Source organism: Stegastes partitus, unplaced genomic scaffold (genome assembly GCF_000690725.1).
Source record: "Stegastes partitus isolate 25-593 unplaced genomic scaffold, Stegastes_partitus-1.0.2 Scaffold80, whole genome shotgun sequence".
NCBI classification, from domain to species: Eukaryota; Metazoa; Chordata; class Actinopteri; family Pomacentridae; genus Stegastes; species Stegastes partitus.
In genome coordinates, this window is record NW_007577811.1 from 12,928 (window position 1) to 34,419 (window position 21,492).

Below are 21,492 nucleotides of genomic sequence, written 5' to 3' on the forward strand. Positions count from 1 at the left end.
GCAGGTGCGTGGGGTTTGCGATCCGGCGCAGCTGAGCCATTCCACGTTTATGACTGGACACTGACGCATTTTATGCCAAACACTGAAACTCTACTACGGATTGAGAATATTGCACCTGATTTTTTTTTCTCTCTCTCCACGGGACAGGATGCATATTGCAATGGGAGCCCGTCCGATTGTCAACCTCTTGCAGATTCCGAATTCAGGAGTATCGCTGAATTGATTTGGAGATCTATATCCGAATTTGACCGCCGTGTCATTGCCCAGTTTACCAGTCCCAGCAACTGAAAGGCATCTTCTCAGCGGCGGAGACGAGAAGAGGGAATAAACTGTTTGCTGTACTACTCCCTATCTGCGCACTAGACGGCTTGACATGAGGAGCACATCCCGGTTGTGTTCCGTGTGAAGAGGCAATCGGGGCGGCAGTTTCTTCGGCTCTCAAGGGCGCAAAAAGTGGCCGCCGGCCGAGCTGGGAAGCATGGAGCGGGACGACACCGACACCGTGAGCCCATCCAAAAAGACAATAATTGCGAAGATATTCAAAGTTCGCAAGAGGAGGGAGATGTTATTTGTTCAGGTGTGCTTTATCTGCAGTGTCCTCTTCGTAGCGTGGAGCATGTCAGCGCTGTTGACCAAGACAGGTGAGTGGGGAGGAGGGGAGACCGGGTTCCACCGAGCCGAGGACCGAGCAGAGTGGACCAGAATTCTGCAGTGTGATAATGCAGCCGCACGCACACCAGTTATTTGTTTATTGAGCTACCTCGTATCGATCACATAAACAAACCATCAGGCTTCAATGTCAAGGGCACAGGACCAAAACACAGGATTTTCGAGCAGTAGCGGCTCCGTTTTCTCGTCCAAAATGCGCATGCAGCGCTACTGATAGCCGCTTCCAACCACGTAGGTGAAATGTGCAGTTTGCATTAAAATAGATATGTGCGTTTGCTGTTTGTGGCCCATCACTCTTTAAAAAAATGCCATCTGCACATGTTATCGTCAGGTCACATCATTTTAAAAAATCCCATGCTGGACTTGAGGCAATATATGCGTCTGATTGACTGTAAATGCCGCAGTGTGCGCGCCGTGGCAGCGGCACGTTTTAAAATTGAGAGCCAAGCTCATAATTACACACACGCACACCGCATGCACAAAAAGACCAGGCAGCCGACCGACCCCAGCACGGACGCCGTTTGGTTTTGGTTTGCTTGCTTTATTTTCCACACAAGATTTGGCGCCAGGCTCGTTGTCGGTCACACTACACTAGAGCGCAGGATCGTGGTTAATGCAGGCATCATCGTGTCTGGCCCGGGTCTTCACACACCATTGCACACCCTGGATCACGAGCATCGTCACGCTCTCCGGTTCCGCATGGAGATCGAGGGATGCCGATTTTTACGCAGAGGCCACCGCTGATCATTTAGAGGGGAGGGGTGGGGGGGGTGTAACACCGGGCTGCTTAGACATTGCCACATTCACTGCTAATGAGCGAGGTGTGCGCTGAGCAAACGGTTCAGACGGTTATTGATGCGTGTGATGCCCCCGTGCAGGCGCGCACTCTCTCCACGCAGCGGTCCCTCCCGAGCACACATGTCCAAACTCCTACCGCGGGCTCGTGCTAACACTGACACGCAGAGCATCCCACACAGCCTCACACACAGTTATGTAATCTAAGAGCCAACCTCGACGTTCGGCTGGTGAGAAATGATATCTGACACACCACTGGGATCAGAGGTGAACAAGACAAAACCGTCGCTCAGGATTGTGCGGTTCATGTGAGGAGCAGCCAGACTGTTCGGGCGCAGGATGAATTTTCTGAACATTTTGAGCACTGGCGAGACTTGCTTTTGTATTTAAATCAGTCATTTTTACATGAAAGAAGGGAGGTTTTGTGTTTTTATTTTATTTTTACCCCCTTAAAGTTGTTCTCCACCGACACTTCAGCCTCCCTCCCTCTCTTGGGATCCATCCATTTGCAACCACTCAGGTCCCGCAGCTGTAAATTCACCACAGCTACTGGCTGACTGTATCTCTAAACGGACATATAGGCAGTTTTATTAATTACATTAAAACAACAAGAGGCTTAAAAGATTATTCTGGAATGATATCATACAGGCTATTGCAAATCTCTTATCTCCAAAGGCAGGCCCAAAGTAAGCCCCCCTTGGTCACTAATGGCCGGCTTTTTTTCATTTAATCAAGTTTGCCTGACCCTCGCAGCAGTTGTCACATGAAGGCATTTGACAGAAGCCATTTCTGGTGGGTTTTAGTCTGTTTTGTCAGCAACCGTACTGATGCTACTGGTGGGATTTCAAGGTGACATACATGAGAGGAAAAACAGAAATCCCCTCCGAACCACAAGATCCAAAGCTTACTGTCATCAAATCTGTCTACCTGAAAAGCTGTGGCCTTCTTTTCTTTCAACCATCTCAACAGGAACAAACATTTGTCATGTCACAGTAAAACCTGCTCCCTGTGCTTGCCACCAAATTGATTGATAGTAGCATGGGAGGAGTGATGATAGTCCTGAATGGTAGAGATGGATGGGTTCTGATGTACTACTCCTGGGTTACATCTCCATGAGTAAGGGTGGGGCACGACATGCTGTCATGCATGCTGATCAGGTTGAGTGTGTGTGTGTGTGTGTGAGAGAGAGAGAGAGATGGACGAAGCTCCACATGGGGGATGAGAACAGGTGTTTAGAGAAGCAGGGCAGAGCTCTGACAGGTACTTGCAGCAGGCTGACTGTGATGGCTGAGGGGGATGCAGAGCTTGTTCACAGCATGGGAAGATTGATGCATGGTTGTCCTTGGTCTATCTCCCTCCTGAGCTGATTGAACTAAGGTGGAGGATGACATTTTCACTGTGGTATTATAGCCGGCCCACTCTTTGTCCCTCTGCTGCTCAAGATAATCAGCTTGAAGTGTAAATACAGCTTTGTTTTTTTCAGTCCTTTTTTAGCTCTTTATTTAGTTTCCGCTCCAAAGAGTTTGAGTAGCTTTTTCAAATGTTTATTATTGTGCAGGTATTAGAATGCATTTATTTCTTTATTTTTTTTACACCATGTGTCTACCAAACAGTTTAACTTATACAGCTTGACAGATCCGACCCAAACTATATGCCGGTTGCTTGTCGTAATACAACTAACAGGAGGATATCAGTGACAGAAGATATGTCACACATGAAGTGCTAACAATTGATGTCGAAGAAAATAAATGACAAACATATCATGATGTAACAGTGAGGTGAGGGTTTTGTTAGGTTTGGAAACAAAAACAACCTGGTTAATTATACAGGAACTAAACTCAGCAGATGTTCACTTTTTACACTATCTTTGTGTTACTGTTTCCAAAATCCTCTTTGTTCCTGGAACCAACAACAACAACTTCCCAAGCAGCGACCTGTATAGGCTCACAGTGCCATGCTTTGCAGAGGATTTAGATCAAGCAAAAAGGCACGGCAATTTTTTTAACGTTTTTTTTTGGCCATAGTAACGGTGATTAACATGAGTAAGTATTGTCATGATTAATACAAACAACACACTATGTGTTTGAAACTAGAAGTGATGGGTCATTGTACTGACCCATCCATCCACTCTGAACTCATCCTCACATGGGCTTTGTCACATTAAAACATCAGCTAGTGTTGTCCTTCACTCCCTCTTAATTACTAGTGCCTCTAGAGGGCTTTAAATGTATGTATGTTGTGGGACATTTGCTGAAACAACTGATGTAGTTTGAGTGGAGGTCACCTGAAGATGAATTGAAATAATGGGTTGTAATAGCACAACCAGTGGGGTTGTTTTTGGTGGACAGTTGTGTTGGGAAAGGTATTTAGACAGGGCAGTGAGACATACCTATGGTGACTCTACATCAAATGAAGCATCACGATACTGAAATAATACATTTTTAACAACAATGTGCTTTTAACATCTTTAAAAACCAAAACAAGCAAATTCAGTGTACAATCCCTCCCCTTTAATGGCAGTCTATATTAAATACTGAAAGCTTGACAGCTGCCCATGCATTTGTTTCCTGATTTTCCCTTTTTATATGAAAAATATTACCATTTTGGCTAGTTGTGGTTCTATCGTAAGTAAACATTTGATTTCAGCCCCTTCTTTCAATGTTAGCAGAGGTCAAGATGTCAGCGTATAACAAGTGACTAAAAGAGATTAACAGTTTAAAAACTAGCTTAAACATATAATTGACTGTCAAAATAGTTCATTCCAAATTTTCTGGTGATTAATCAATTAACGGACTACTCACAGTGCTAGTGTTGAAATCTTTAAGCAACTCATACAACAGACATCTTGACTCCTACTAACATGGAAAGAAGAAGCTGAAATTAAATGTTAATTTAGTGTTGCACCAAAACTAATCACTACCCTTTAATGATGATAATCTTTTTAATGTGAAGTTGTAAAATGTCAAAATGAATACCAAATTTGTCTCACAGCTGCCCACACTTTTTCCAGGGGTCCCTGCAACGTGTTGTTTTTATGTGTTAAATTAATAAAATGGTTAATAAATGATGTCAGATCCAGATCACAGCAAAGATAAATCGGGTGGTTAGTGGCTCACTTCTCTGTCCAGAAAAAAGAAAAAAACACCAGAAAATCTTTGGAATATATGAGATTTGAGACAGGCTTGCATGGATTAGTCAGGGTTAAAAGCAGCCTTCAAGATCTCATAACATCAAAAACATGAACATTTGAAGTTGAACTGAAGACAATTAATTAAAACATGTAAACTGGCCTGGAGAAGAAAGCAGATGTAGCATGAGCCAGCAGCGTCATGGCCACAGCGGACTGCAGTTCTTATTTTACCCCCAGCCTGCCTAGAAGTACTGACAGAATTACGTCTTCATTGTTTTTCCTTTCAGATGCTTGGCAGCAAGAGTGCAGTGTGCTGAACAGCTCATGTGTGTACAGGCAGCCATTCTGCCCTGTGGAGGCTTCCAGGAGATGGTGCAGATTTTGTGTTTTCTAAACTGGAGATTTGATAGTTGTGATCAAGTGATTCCACACATAGTTGGCTCTGCAATTGCATTTAGATGGACTGTTGTGCACAATTTTTCCTTAAAAAAAATTTTGTGATTCAGTAGGTCTAATAGAGTTTGTGTAAACGTGAAAAATTCAGCTCTCGTGGCCTACTCAGTGTTCTATTATTGCTTTGACAAAAGTGAGCTTACCAAAAACCACCTGTTTGGCACACAGCATCCACATGTTGTGTAAAAACGGGCCTTTATTCTTTCTCTATTGACATGAAATTGGACAGCATTTTATGGTGAGGCTTGCTTGAATAAAAAGGGGAGGACCAGAGGCAGTGGAGACGTGAAAGTGAACTGGTTAGTAGGAAGGAACAGGTTGGAATGATGACTGGAGGGTTTTGTTTTTTGGACTGAAGAACTGTGGTAAATGGTTGTGGACACCTTTTGTACAATCTGTTTCTCCAGCACCTGCTGATCTCCAGGCTGTCTAACTATGCTGGACTGAAAGCTGTGAATTGAAAATATGTGTGCAAATTTGGGCGAGGTAGAGGATTTTGGAAAAGCATCAACTGAAAGTTGGTAGATTAGGAAATGAGTGACAAGATCTAACATGGGTCACTCTTGGTAGAGACCAAAACTTGAGCTAAATGCAGTGAACAGTGAAAATTAATTCACTGAATGGTGAGAGATATATCACAAGATGAATAGTTGTTGACTCCAGTGTCATCCAACAGCTTTTAAAGCTCATGTGATGTATGTGTTGTTTATAGCTTATTCCACTGTCCTCAAGTGGCCAATTCAATTGTGAATCAAATTGTGTTCAGTTCTTATTGCCTTAAATTTGACCAAACAATGTACTGACTGCGACATTGTGCATTTTATAAAAATGTATTTTGCTTTAATCTGGAGCCAAAGAAAAGCCTATTGACATGCAGCTGTTTAAATCCATTATTTCACAAGTCCTTTTTGAAGCAGAAATGTTACATTCTGTAGGTCAACCTTTTACAACATATGGACTTTCAGGTTTTCTTTGTTCCATGTTTTAGGGTTTGACTAAATGGAAATGCTGATGACGTAACCTTTGGCATTACGAAAATGACTTGTATAGCAAGAAACAATTATTGAGAAAATACTGAACAAAAAATAATGCAGCATTTTATCAAATTCTTTCTGTTCTTTTAACGTAGGAGAATAGGTTCTTGTTGTTCCAACACACAGAATCTCTACAACAGCGTGAACATCATAAAACATCTGATTATGACTATATTGGATGATAAGGATAATGAGTAGATGGAAAGTGGGGGTCATAGAACAGAAATCACAAGTCAGTAAAGAGTCAAACATCTGAGCTGCAGCGTTAATGAGCTTGTTGATGCTGGATGCTCGAGTGTTGTCCCATTCTTCCGGAAGGCCTGAGCGAACCTGGTGGATATTTTGGAAGACATTATCGCGTTGTCAGACTTGTCGATTCAGAGCTGTCTGAAATGATATCTTGGACAAAAACAGTGGACGTTCAAATCCCTTGTTTCGTACCTAATGGACATACCAGCATGCAGCATGCCAAGAGCCTATTCTTGTCTTTATCTTGTCATCTGTGGCATCATGTCATATGCATTTTATTAGTTCTGGTCAAAGGAATGTGTGTGTAATGATCACTGTCCCTGATCATTGTCCTTTGAAGCCACATCAGATGAGGCTGTGGATTAACTCAGTGGTCAAGAACTTGTCAACAGCTCAGAAAGTCAGAAAAAGAGCATTTGCATGAGGTGTTTAAACATATGATTCAAATTGTTGGTTGCAGACCTACATCAGACATTCAGCATTTATGTGCTAATACTTGTTATCAGCTGGAAATGAATAGACAGCCTGTATATGAATTAAACACAGACCATCACTTAAAGTATTCCCTAGTGATCAGCTCATAATTGTATATGCAGCAATACAGTTCAATCATCCTGTAGTAAGATACGGCTTCCTCAGTTTCACATTGCCTGGATGTGGTAACACTTTACAAAAACTGCATTTCAAGGACTGTTCAGCTCGTCAGGATGATTTTACATAATAGATTTGGGACTGCAGTTTTTTTTTTCTGTCATTAAAGAGGCTTAAGAGCAGTTTAATGAAAAAAATAAAACTCCCACCCCAAAAACATAATGGCACAGCTGCATTTTGATGTGTTATTGCTGCCGCTGGATGAAAATGTCATATCTACATAGACAAGAACTTTTAAGGGATTAAAAAGAAGCAACCTTGTTTGGAATAATGTGTGATTTTCAACATAGATGTTTCAGGACATGAAACCTTCACAGTGAGACAGCAGCCATGTTAGTTTTGATCGCTTTTCTAAACTATGCAAAAAGGAGTTTCTAGGGTTTCTCTGCAGTAAAAGTAAAGGCTTTGAGAATGAGCCTCTAACATTATGTGCTGTAGGTTTGGTGACGAGCTTAAATGCTGCATTTATGTTCATGTTTGATCATCAAAGCTGTTCTGTTCTGTTTCAGGCCACGGGATGATAGTGGAGGGACATCCAGACCTTGAACACTGGGGGAGAAGGCTGATGGCTTCAGTACCAGAAAACAAAACGGAGGAGAAGAACTGTTCAGAGCCAGGTATGCTACTCTGAATGAAAGCGGCCCCTAATCAAGATTTGTGTGTGTAATAACTTCACTGTTTTGTTCAACTTCCCTGGACAGAGCTGGAAACATAGAAAACCTAAAACCATGAAAAAAAAAAAAAAACAACCAAATAGTGATATTTCTCGCAGGAGTTGTTGGACACAAAAACAAACGCACTTCTTGCAACTTGTCTGCTGGATTTGTTAATGGACAACTTTTGGCTAAACGCCTTTACTGTCCTAAGGTGATGTCAGTATTGATAAGACCTTGTTCCACTGCCCCTAAATGGCAAAAAACCAACCAAAAAACAAAAAGCTAAATGTGTAATTTTAAATTTTTTGCCAACTATATTGTTTATGTCAAGATCACCTCGACATGTCAAGCCCAACAGGTCATTTGACAAACAGTAACGCTGGAAATTGTGTTCTCTAAATATGAAATTTAGATTCTCAACAGATTGATGATTGTGGCCTTGAAATCAAGAAATTATATGGGGTATAAGTCATGTTATTTAAAAATAAATCGGTGCACATATGTAATTGAAATCTAAATAGCTGAGATTCTAGAGAAAAATAAAAAAAATATATATCAAAAAATCATTACTAAAATGTCAAAGGGTTGTGGTGTTTGTAAGCTCATATGCTGTTTTAATTCAACTTTCTATTCGGTGTATGTTGTTCCAGCTCAGTTCAGATCACTTGTACTCTAATAAACCACAAAAGTGCTATTAAAAGGTCAGATATTGATTATGTTTCAACAGCTTTGGTACACAGACAGGAAACGGCATTCTCTATAATGAATTATACTGGACCGCATGTGGAAATCTTCACTGGCTACTTAGAACACTGACTGGTTTTTACACTACGAGCAGTGGTAGCAATGGAAAAAAATACATTAAAAAGCCCTGTTAGTTGTCTGTATATTTGATCTATGTGTCATCTCCATTGCCTCACTCTGACTTGTTTTTACAAACCCTGGCTCACATGAGCTTTCTATGATCCTGTGTGAGTCAGTGGGAAGAGAATGGCATTAAAGCTGCCAGGGTTAGACGTTTCGTCCTATTTGGCCAGTTCTTATTAAATATAACAATACCAACTGGTTGCACAAAATGCAGGGGTTGCTAACTTCTAAATCATAAGTCACGATGTTGAATTGTAGGTGGAAAGGAAACCTGGTGAAGAAGATCTAATCCCTGACAATTATTGTTTTGCTACATACGATGCATCTTCACACTGGCATTTGTTTTATTGTGTATTTCACTACAACACAGAGGATGACCCCAGGGCACAGACAATTTGGAAGTAATTTGAAGTGTTAAATGTAGTCTTTACTGTGCCTCATCACATCTGACTCAGTGAGGACTCCCAGACTATTACTTCATTAGTGGTCACAGCAGGCAGAATCACTCAGGGATTCGTAGAATCATCCGCATTATAACCTGCTATTTTATATGTAAACAAGCAAAGCAAACATTTTTATACCACTTACAGTGCACTGCTTGTTATTGTGGCCACTTAGATTGATGCTTTTTAAAAACGGAGTTTAATAGAACAAAACGGTGTGCTGGAAGTTTTACTGCTAATCCTTCAGAATTGCCTTTTCTCAACTGAAATGTCTTTCACACCGGAGGCATCATACTGGACTAGACATTCCACACATTTCTTATTGGCTCAAGTCTTCCCTCCTGTTATCCCACTGCTGACCTGCCTCATCAGTGTAAGCCGATCACATGACTGTTCTTTGGCCTTGGTCTTGTGAATAACCATGTCATAGTTGTAGACTTCAGACCACCTCAGCTGACAGGTTGGTCTGATTTGGCTCGTTGTGAGCAGTAAATGTGTTTCTGAACGTAGCTGTGCAAGACGATCCTTTAGTATGATTTTCAGGGGGTCTTAAGTTACTCTTATTGGACTTGGTACTTTTATTTTTATGCCATGCTGCATGTCCTCCCCAAATAATTCAGTCTTTGTTCACAAAACAAAGTGGACATATCAGGGCAAATCCTTGTGGGTTGTTGTGTTGGTGGGCTGGTTCATCTTCAGAAAAATCCGTAATGTTTTACAGGCCCTATCTGTCTCTTTGCCAGTCATCTCTGTTTGCCTGTCATTCAGGGTGCACGAGTCTGTTATTGTACATATGCAATCAACTCTCACCAACCAGATCCTGCTCCCATCCGAGGCCAGTTGCTGCAAATATGTCCAGTTTTTCATAAATGCAGATATTCCAAAGAGTTCACTGACTTATTGTTGCCAATGTTTTTACGGGACAACCATAGGTTTCTGAAAAACTGAAGAAGTCAATGAAAGGCCTCTAGACCTTTATAATCAGCGCAAGTCTACTGAACAATATGGCTGTTTTCAAGCAGTATAGGTAAAACTGTATAGTTTTAAATACAGCTGTTTTTTTCTGCAGTTAACTTGGTTATGTTGCACTGTTTGGTTAAATAATTTCTAATGAAAAAATCTCTTCAGGGTGGTCTCCCTGAAGAGATTTTGGTTGCTCTCGTACTGGGCAGGATTGCTGTTGGAACAGCACATCATCAGTGGGGTAAAACTAACCTGTCTCACGACGGTCTAAACCCAGCTCACGTTCCCTATTAGTGGGTGAACAATCCAACGCTTGGTGAATTCTGCTTCACAATGATAGGAAGAGCCGACACTGAAGAATCTAAAGCGACGGTGCTAAGTATGACTCAGACTCACTGTGAATGGTGTACTTAGAAAATGACAAATATTCTTGGATGACAGACTTGTCTAAATGTGTGAATTGCATTCTGGTTCTTGGACAAGAACATTGTCTTTTAGTGGAATTTTTCATCATGTTTTAACTATTCTGACACCAAGTGACGTGTTTGTATCACAAATAAGTGCATTTGTCCTGGTTCCCTGTGCAGCTCTTTGTCCAGTGCTGGCACTCAGTAGCGGACCAGTGGTAGCACCAAGGAAAAGCTCTAACTGTGGATGGAACCAGGCTCAGCTGGATGACAGTAATTATTGGAAGCTTCATGCTGAGTGTATACAACATCTGAAGCTCCATTTTCATTAGGTGTCTGTTTGTGGGCTGCATACATTACACTCGGCTAGCTTTGGTCTCTGCCTTTTCCCTCATCATTATTCCTGTGATCAGTGAGGGAGTCCTTTTCTGGGTTCGTGGAGTGCTAATGTTGTTTTGTTGACCTGAGACTTTTGCTGTTCAGGCACCCATTCATCCCAAGTGCCTCCTTTATTGGCCAGTCAATAGCAACTCCTGGACGGTGCTGGTGCAATGTACCGTCCAAGCTGCTTTCTGTGGTCTTGCTTGATTACAAAGCACGCTTCCAATCTACAAATTACACTCTAAGTGGCTGATACAACATCTGAATACTGTTTAGTTAGCTATCACATGCAGACCTTGAGTCACATCAGCCCATACCATGTCTCCCTGTCGCAGTCCCATGACAAATGGAACAAATGCACTCTTATTTGTCACCTAAATGTGGAAACTTGTGAGTCTGGAACAAAGGTAATGGCTGTTTTTTTATTATTCTGCTAATACCATTTATTGAAAGCTTCCACTTGAGTGGCATAATTGTCCCAGTAAAAGCAGATGGAACCAAAAACGGAAAAGGGGAACAACAAAGCAAAGGGATAAGAATGGCCTGGATTGTACTATGAGTTAATAGTTGTTTAATCTGCTCATGGGTAGGGGGGTGTACATGTCTCATGTTAGTCATGAGAATTAGTTTGGAAGAGCAGGAGCTCTAGCCTGAAGAGAGAGTGGCATTCCTCTGCTGCGGCTTTGATTTGAAATAGATATTTGTTAGTGAGTAGAGTCTGAGTTCTGCTTTAGGGCAAACAAAAGACAGGATCTGAGGTTTTTTTTTTTTTTTTTTGGGGGGGGGGGGGGGGGAAATTTGCCCGCCAACATGATTGTGTAAAACTGGCAGTGGAGAGCAGGTCGTCCATGTTGGACTGCAGGTTTGTCAACTCCAGGGAAACACCAGAAGGAGGCTTTTTAAAAGGGAATTACACAAGCAGGGATTATGCTGCTGTGCATAATGGAAACTGACCTCACTTTGCTTCTCGCTTGCATGCCAACGATGAAACAATGCAGCGCAGAGGGCAGTGCAGGCACGAGCACCTGCACAGCATTTTCCTGTGCTGCGCAGTTTAAACATGCGTGACCTCCTTTATGCATTTATCCACTCAGTTTGTTTTGCATTAGAGTTGCTGTATTTTGTTACTCATGAATTGATTTTTAAAAGTTTTTAGAGACAGCGTGTCACACTTTATTAGAACTGAGGCATAAGATAATAATTTGGCTGGTTTTGAGGCAGAAGGTGCTCAGTTCTCTTTGTTGGAAGATCATACTTCATCCTGTACACAGCTGAATGCATATGCTTCACAGTAGTTTCCCCTTTAGGTTACTGAACCAGGCATCTTTTTAGCCACCAACGGCTTGATTACTCACACATGGTCACATAAAGGCTGATGGGAATCCACGCTTAAAACAGAAGTGTAATAGGTATGCGAGTGTGTTCATGCAACTGAAATCGCATGTGTTAAAGTGCTTACAGGAGCATGTGAGAGCACTTGTACATGTGATGTTTGAGCATGTGAAAGTATTGAGCTAACAAGAGGATAATCATGTGTTTTGGGTAACCAAGCCCCTGCACTCTTCATAACTTCTTGTTTCTGGAAATTTTCCCATAAGTGGGCTTGTGGTGAAGTCATCCTGTTTACAAGAATGGTCGTCTGTTGCAGTCAAATCATGCTGCTCACTGATGTCTTCTGGAGCACACTAATTATCTAATGGGCTAATAATGACCCAGAGGAATCATTCTCCTCTGAAGAGTCAATTGTCTTCACTTAATGACCTGGTTGGTCTGTGGGTTGGTGCCCAGCTGCAGCAGAAGGTAGTACCAGGCACTCTGCCCATCTTGGTCACGTCACATTTTTATTTGGTTGTATAATATGTAAAGGAGTTGTTTTTTCCAATCAGACTTTTTTAGCTTCATCAGTCATAGGCCACAGATAAGAATATGAAAACAGACTTTGGCATGTTTCCATTTCAGTCTGTGTAACTATAAGGTTTATCGCTCAGGTCAATACAGCAGGGGTGTTGGTGAAGACTGTCCTGCCACTCATTCTCTCTCTGGGAAAACAGAAGGCACTCGATACCAAGCTGTATTATGTAACAGCACCGTGATATCTGGAATATGACCAAATTATAGAATATTTGCAGAAAGGTAAAGACTATCATGCTCTGCCGTTAAATGTAATTTGTTTGAGAGGATTTTTGACTGAGACTTATAACTGTTGAAAGTAACCCATCTATAAACATAAATACTTTTGACTTCATCAGGTTTTTTAATTCACTGAACTTTTAATTGTTTTGTGTAGCAGAGCCGAAACAAATCAAATGATAGAGCTTGTTTGTTTATATGTAATAAAACCAGTGATCAGGTGAAATTAGGTTGGGGTAGAGAGCAAGTCTGAGCCTTACAGTTCTTGTTTTAGAAAAGGACGGCCCTCACAACAGTTTTTTTTCTTTCTTGGAACCCTTTACTTAGAACAAATACCAACCCCTCTCTAAATGTCTCAAAATATTATATTTCATCCTATTTAATTAAATAAATCAATACATTTTTTACATAGCTGCCAATTGTGCAGGAAAAATATTTACAAATGCAAGTTAATGAAAAAATGGAGAATCCTATCGTTTTTTTTGTTTTTTGTTTTAAAAAAAAAAAAAGGCATAAGCTGTCACCACCAATGTGTGGCCTATAGCCACTAAACATATTATTTGCCACTTTCATATGACAAATTTTAGGTTTTTATACTTAAAAAACGAGTGTCTGCTAGTAGAGATGCAATTAAATCATTTACATCTATTTATTGTCTTCTGAGTTTAAAAAAAAAAAAAAACTGATATCAGCATATGTGGTGTAGTTGAGTGTAAGAGCCACATATGAAGTGAGTTTTTTGTGCTGTCTCTCAATGCATGTCAATAAATGCTCTCAATACTTACAATAGTCGTGTGAACGCTGGGTGGACTTGTAAATTACTTCTTGGGTTCATATGATGAGAAGGAGGTAACTGTAGTTTTGGCTGATGAACAAAAATGTTGCCTGTAATTTCTTGCATAAGCAGCACAGTCAAGTGTCCAAACAAGGTTTATTTATAGATTTGTTGCTTCGCTTTTGAAGACAGCTTTTTTTTTTCTTTTTTTGCCTCCTGCCTGCATTTCCAGTCCAGAGGTCGCCTCATTCACTTAAAAAAAAAAAAAAAGAAAAAAAAGTCCCATACAAACACAAGAACAGCAGGATAGAGTCCTGCTTTAGTTGTCTTTTCACAATTGTGCAATCACAAAACCTTTGTGCAGCACAGAAGATTATTTTCTGAAAGCAGGTTGCCTTGTGAAAAATATATTAAGTGTTTACCTGAAGATTTAGAAGTTCAGGCCTGGGTCAAAGCAGGCAGATGTCATTTGGTTCAAGATTCCAGATATGTAGATATTTAGACTCAGTGCAGGAAAAAGGAAAAAAATAGCAACTTATCTGTTTAGGTTAAGCATGACAAGTGTTATAAGTCAGTACCTGAAACAAAATTCCAAAAATTAAGTATTCAGTATGTGGTTGTTTTATTTTTCACTATTTACTATAAACAGAAAACAAATGCAACTATTTTGGTGAGGTTTCTTTGACTTATGTAATGATGATGTTTGAATTAATGGATGGGCAAATCGAGCAATTCAACATGGTAACCCAAAAACTGACGGACAGTCTTCTAAACGGACGTTTTTACGAACCAAATAATTAATCAAGAATGTAACTGGCCAATTTATGTTGTTAGTTGCAACTCTTAACAATTTACATTCATTGATATTATTGATGAATCACTGGAATAATTTGAGAGTAAACACACCGTAGACTGTTTTTCTGCGGTATACATTAGCACTTTGCTGGGTCCACTTTATCCATTCAGTTTCTGTAAATAGGAAACTTGATTTATCTGCGGTAAATATTATTTATCATTCTATTTATGTACCTCATTTGAGATGCTTCACTGAAGCAATCTGTCCGTTATTGCTCTGTTGTGTGTACATCCTGTCCTGTTCTTTTGTGGGAATTGGCTGTGGAAGCATGTTCATGTCCGGTTCGACCTCTACTGTGAGGAGACACAGATGAACCCTGCAGACGCTGTCTGCTTGAATGTTTACAGGGACTGGAAGGTGCCCACTGCCTACCTGTCATCGCTCTGCTGGCCCAGTGCTGGCGCCCTTTAAGCACCTTTTGTGATCACCTATTTTTAACACTGTCAGCTAGACCCGATTTTTATACAGTGCAAAGGACAGACCAAGTAACTAAAGAACTTGGATAGCTATGGCATTTAATTATTGATTAATGGAAGACCTGCAGTGCTGTTAACTGAAGATGAAAGTAGGAGGTGAAAAGGCTTGGACGGCAGGAAATTCACACCTGATACTTTTCCCATGTTTTTCCAGAAGTGTGACGCCTAACCTTTCACAGCGAGAGTAATGTATGTTTGTGAGATGTTGGTGTCATGAGGTATCAGGAGTTTAGCTCTCTGTATTGGCATCAGTTTGTTTTCGATCACCTCTGAGGGGACAGCTGACAAATTGTGTAATTGACTGCATCTTTGCTTGAGGCCGTCAGCTTTCTGAAATGTTTCATTCAGCACATAAACCTGTCAAATGAAATAAGCTAAAGCTGCCTGCCACAGTCAATGTTGCTGTAACATTTCAATGTCATCAAGGTTTTCAGTTTCTCATTACACATAAAGGTCATAGTCTGTACTACTCATATATTGCTATAACTTTCTGTTATTCTGTCCTCTAATCCATTTTGTGTCATATAGGCAGAAAGCACTGTACTTTCTTTGTGCCATGCTTCTTGACTTTGTTAAAAGATGACGTGAGATGACATATGGTGATACAAAGTGTTCCCCATTTTCACTCATGTGATGTAATTAAATGAAATCCATGAGGCATGCAGCTGATTAAGTGATCTTGGACTACATCCTGTGGAGTATTTGATTTGCCTGCACAGAGTTTTAAACGCTGCGCTGTCTAAGTCATGTGTGTGCACAATGAAATGTCATAAAAACCAACAGCGGTGAGGACAGATGTGACTAGGACCCAAATCTTATCTTTATTTTCTGTAGTAAACAACATTGTTCTACTCTCTGACTGCAGCATTTTGCTCTAATGTTACTTGTGAATCTGAATTATTACTTTTTTCATCGTATCATAGAAAGTGGAACATTGCAGTCTCATCGCTTTTGTTTTATCGTTCTAGTGGCATGGCTGTGGTGAGTTCAGTTGGTTAGTTGGTCCTCCACTGTGGTCCAGACTGAAATATCTTGCCATGAGGTTTTGTATGGTCCTCAGAGGATGACTCCTGACCTCAGTGTTCCTTGAGTTGTCTCCAGTGTCACTAGTAACTCAGTTTTCTCTTATCAAGAGCACTATCTATAGCTTTACAGAAACAACTGGTCTGAAGTTCAGGTTTGTGGTACAAAACATTGCACAGGCTGGTATGTACATTCATGCTTTGCTCAGAAGGACCTGTAATCACAGAGGTGAGCCTTTTATCTTGTACCACCATCAAACATCTGCATGGTTTAGTGCTAGGTGACAAATTTTAGCCTTCTAACACACTAAAAATGCACTGCGCTAGCTTAGTAGAGCGTCACAGAGCTGCTAGCATGGCCGACGATTCTTTAGCCTGCGTGAAGTAGAAATCTAACTGTAGTTCAGATATTTCTGTAAGTAGAAGTATATACTAGAAATGCTGCAGGCCTGTCAAAACGGGAGGTGAGATGTGAGCCTGCAGCTTAGGTCCAACAGGAACAAGTAGGACAGAGGCCGCTCCCCACAGATGTTGGTTGTCGTCATGGAGACGTCCAGCTTCTGCCTCCATCCAGGTGCATCATAGAGTAGCTGTGCTCTGAGAGATCTGAGCCGTATGGTTGTACCATGATCATACTGCATTCCAGCTGGAGCTCCGGATGATGGATAATGAGCCCTCAGCATGGGCGACTTTTCTGCCTGCTTGCTTTAATTCTGCATGACTTCAGGCTCTTAATATAGCCTGAGCTTTTTACATCAGTTTTGAGGAGATGTGATGGTTGACTGTTCTTGTTCTTTTTTTTCTCTTGCACAGGTATGAAGTCATCGGTGGCTCAGTGATGTGACATACGGCAGTTTAGGAGTATTTGAAAAACATTTTGAGCCATTTCAGTTCCTTAGAGAATTCAAAGCCCTTGTATTTCTGATTTTTTTAAAAACATTTTTTTTTTAGATGATTATCACTGGCTGCTGTTCAGTTTGCATTTGATCTGGTTGTGGTGTGCAGCTTTTAGGTATACTAGACATTTTTGCTGTGTTAGTTAATCAAGTGGAAAGCGATGGAAGAGAAATGACAGCACCACAGTCATTCAGTGTAAGCCTACTGGACTGACAGGGATCCCCAGGCCTGTGCCTCCAAGACCGATACCCATCATGAAGTCACACAGTCCTCTCAGGGTGGGGCGGGGACACGTACCTCGCAGTCATGCTGCTGATGTGTGGTGACCGTGACATTTCCTCTCTCCTCAGCAATACACGAGTTCCCTGATGACCTTTTCACCAACAATGAACGAAAGAGTGGAGCCATTCTGTTGCACATTGTGGCGGTAAGAGTGTGTGTGTGTCTCTGTGTCCCTGTCTCAGATTGTAAAATAGTCACACGATCTTTTAACTTCTCTAGTGATGAAACGCATGATTAGATTAAAATCAGAATACACCCATTTTCATGCGAAGATAATTCTATTTATTTTCAAACTGAGACACAGTTGATCATGTATTTACTGAGGACAATACAAGGGGGAGGAACAAGAGGATAACGGAAATAAATTAGAATTTTGGATCATAAAATAAAACGGAATGTAACTCAAGCATTTTTTCCTTTGCTGTTGTACATAGTACAACATGATGATGTGTCTTTCCTAATTATTTGTCTATTTTCAATGTCGGTTCATAACTTGTACAGGGAGCAAGAAGACAAATCAGTACAGACATAGTGTGATACTGTACACACCAACTGCAAGTGAAAGGAATACAACAAAATCTAAGTTGCACATTCACATTTTCTAGGCCTTATAAGAAATAAAAAAATGCTTGCTGGCTCAACAGAATGTGACATAACTTAAGATTAACTTTGTTATTGTGTATAGATCAGTCTCTATCTTGGAAGGTGTTGAATGCACTGTAACAACTGAGCAACTATAAAAAGGCCCTTATTTTATTTTACAGCTCTGTGTGTCATAAAACTGTCTCTCACTGGAGATCTTCTGCTCAAAAGTGTGTGTAGTAAGCTTCATCAATATGATAGTAGTGTTTTTAGTCCCAGTTTAGATGTTGGCATGATTCACAAGAGTGAATCTGAAACCTTTTTAATGGGTTTGATCTTCTTCTCCATGGTAGAAACTATTTTTGTCTACCTCCAGTCATTTGAAGCTCCACTGACTTGACATAAAGACATAAGCCACCTGTGACTTTCAAAGCTTATTCGCCATTGTTTATTTTAATGCATCTGTAAATGAACACTTAATGCTGGATTTAACTTGCTTTACAAAGTGTTTTATTTTTTTCCTCAAACCCATCCAGGACTGCAGTCGGTTCTTTTAAATGTTGTCAATGTAGACGTGTCGGGTCACAAAAATGCTGCATTAAGCTTATAATACACTTAATGCCATCAGTTGCAGCTCTGACCCTCGCTGGATATTTTTTTATTGGCGAAGCTTTGAGGTGTGATAAGTTTTAAACTGGGATTTGCATTGCAGTCCAGTCAACTGCACCTACAGCTCTCTAGCTTGATGATCCACTTTGAAATCTAACTTAATATTGTCCTGACTTTACTGTTGGCAAGGGGATAAAAATGTGTGAAGGGCCTGTTGATGCTGCAGTCCTGCACTGCCCCCTGTGGATAGCATAGAGCAGAGCATGCCTGCCAGAGCTGGGCCCTGATGTTGTCACACCTGATCTATAATTTATAGATCTTGCTTCAGCTGCTGAAATAGGCTGCCTCCCGCCCCCCTCCTCTAATAGCGGCAAGAGAATGTAGATTCTGTAGATATTTTACATTGCAAAGGAAAACGGCTTGTCGCTGAACTCAGTTAAATTTAATGTGGTTTCAGTTTGTGTGCTTCTTCTTTACCCGTCCTTTAGCGGGAGAATATTTTCCGCAGCCAAGGTTCTATTAATTCAGCTAATTTCTGCTGATTTGAGGTGTATCTGTACGGACACATTTCCACTTGTATTCTTGAATCTGTCTTCTCCTTGTCACACATGCACTCTTCAACTAACTGCTGATTCTGCTTGTAGACACTCTACATGTTTCTGGCCCTCGCCATAACATGCGACGAATACTTTGTTACATCGCTGGAGAAAGTTTGTGAGGTACAGAGTTGTAGTCTTATCCTTTCAGGTCACACTTTCACGATTTTGGTTTGTCCATGTAAACCAAACATCTCCTGCTTTTTTTTCCCCCCGTAGAAACTAGATCTGAGTGAAGATGTTGCAGGAGCTACCTTCATGGCAGCTGGCAGTTCTGCACCAGAGCTTTTTGCATCTGTCATTGGTACACACCACACACACACACACACACACACACAGGTTGTATACACACAGACATTCCCAGATGGTTGGTGTCACCACTGATTCTGACTGGCTGCCTCCTTGTGTGCAGGTGTCTTCATCACCCACGGTGATGTGGGGGTGGGGACCATCGTTGGCTCAGCGGTCTTCAACATCCTATGCATCATTGGTGTCTGTGGCATCTTTGCAGGACAGGTGTGTGTGTGTGTTCGAGAGAGGGAGTGACTTACTGCTACAGCTGCATCATTCTGCTACACATGTGCTGCTCTATAAATAAACAGAAGTTTTTTGCTGAGGGGAAACAAAGCCATCTGCTTCAGTTAGTTTTCTCAGAACTGGCTGTAGTGGAAATGGAGAAGTAAACTCTGGAGGATTATAGATGTGTGATTCGTGTCTTGGCTCTTACAGTCCAGTCCATTTACATATTCGGTATGTTAGTGCTATATATTAACCCCCAAACAATAAAATAAAATAAAAAAAAAACAAATGCAAACCTCTAATTATAAACAGATACAGTTAAAGTAAAATCTCAAATATGACTTTTACTTGTAAAATTTTAGGTGGTGATGCTGACCTGGTGGGCTGTTTTCAGGGATTCCTTCTACTACATCCTGTCTGTCGTGGCTTTGATTGCAGTAAGTCGCAACATGCATTTATTGATGATCACCGACTGTTAACGTCTGCTTTGAATGTTTTTATGTAATCTAAAAGGTATGTTTCCCTCAATTTTTCAGTTCATTTATGACGAGAAGATAGTTTGGTAAGTTACTTCTTGAGTTTGGTGTATTTTACTTACTTTACTTCCAAAAGGAAAACACATGTTTTGTTTCATGACTGGGGAGCAAAAATCATACGTAACAAATACAGAACCAGGAGCCCATAATGGCCCTCAGCAAATTTTACATGGATGGCACTGTAATTGGCATTACTCTACACTGCTGTACTACAGTTGCAACTGATTTCCACTCATCTCGTAAGTGTAACTCATGGCCATTAACTAATCACAACAAAAGTAAAATTCAGGCTGTAAAGCGTCTGCAACTAGGAAATTTGTTCCCGGTTAGTTTAGGGTCAAGTATTGTTGGTTTCTGCTTGCAGATGTAATTTAATTTTTAAATTCCCAAGTAATCTTCTGATAATGCTCCCATACAATATTTCCAGCAGGCAGATACAGCCTGCCTGCTAGAAACATGACACACATACAGACTCAGACGCTAAAATATGCTAAGCTTTGTATGTGTCAAGACCATGCATTGTCCCTCTATCCCTCATCCTGTATTTTTCTCCTTCATCAGGTGGGAGAGTTTGGTGCTGGTCGTCATGTATGCCGGATACATCCTCGTCATGAAGTGAGTTCTGCATATTCTTAGAGTACAATCATTTTCTGCTTTACACTCTGACACACCAATGCTTACGATGAGTAGAACTGTGTTCCCCACAAGAGAACAGCTGGAGAGGAGTATCCCGTTCAGTCAACCCAGGAGCCTTCTGCTGGAAAACACTCGAGGCATTCGTTACAACAAAGTGCAGTTTTTAATGTGACACAGTGAAAATGCATTTTACTTCTCATTTGAAGCATCTTACAGTCAATAGTCTGGCATTGTAGTGGTTTAGTTTCAACAAATAACTCTAAATTTGCAGTTTATGAAGCTACATTTTTATTTCCAGAAGGATCAGAGTGTGTGTGTGTTTGTAGTCACTCTGCCCTGAGACTTCCTGTTGCTGACTTTTCACTGCAGACCTATCTGTCCACATTCAACATCAACCGACTCCATCAGGCCATGTTTGGGACTTTACAGTCCAAACTGAAAACCAACCACGTTGTCCTGTGCTGCTGTCTCTGTCCAGCTGGTAATCTGTGTTACACTCAGCAGCAGCCTGCTCTCTCCCTGCCATAAGAGTTTAATCTTTCTCCCTCTGCAGTGGCTAAGAGCACAGGCTTAAACGGATCACTCCTCTCCTTTCTCATTTGGAGGAAAGAAGTGCTTACTGTAGGATATGCTGTCATATGTCTCCCTTCTCCCAAAATATCTGCTGACCATTTTGGGCCGTTTCAGTCAAAATGGAGTAGAGTGGGTTTTATATAGCGCGATCAGTGCTCTAAGGTGACCTGTGATACTTTTTCTCTCCGAGAAGAGCACGCAAGCTGGCAGAGGAAAAATGTGATAAATGCTGAAATGATGGGGGGGGAAACAAATCAATAGAAATACTTTGAATGTCAAATCACGAGAATTAGTTTAAGATGTGC

General features: G+C 41.0%; 1 protein-coding gene across 1 annotated transcript in view; it reads left to right on the forward strand.

The window, feature by feature from the left end:
- Nucleotides 1-301: 301 nt before the first annotated feature.
- slc24a4b (solute carrier family 24 member 4b) overlaps nucleotides 302-21,492 on the forward strand; it is a 37,821-nt gene continuing 16,630 nt past the window's right edge. Inside the window, exons 1-9 of the mRNA XM_008276744.1 lie at nucleotides 302-641; nucleotides 7,491-7,598; nucleotides 17,205-17,281; nucleotides 18,972-19,046; nucleotides 19,143-19,227; nucleotides 19,336-19,439; nucleotides 19,805-19,879; nucleotides 19,979-20,004; nucleotides 20,540-20,593. Coding sequence (XP_008274966.1) covers nucleotides 479-641; nucleotides 7,491-7,598; nucleotides 17,205-17,281; nucleotides 18,972-19,046; nucleotides 19,143-19,227; nucleotides 19,336-19,439; nucleotides 19,805-19,879; nucleotides 19,979-20,004; nucleotides 20,540-20,593 — 767 coding nt within the window. The 5' untranslated portion in view covers nucleotides 302-478. The remainder of the gene's footprint in view (nucleotides 642-7,490; nucleotides 7,599-17,204; nucleotides 17,282-18,971; nucleotides 19,047-19,142; nucleotides 19,228-19,335; nucleotides 19,440-19,804; nucleotides 19,880-19,978; nucleotides 20,005-20,539; nucleotides 20,594-21,492) is intronic.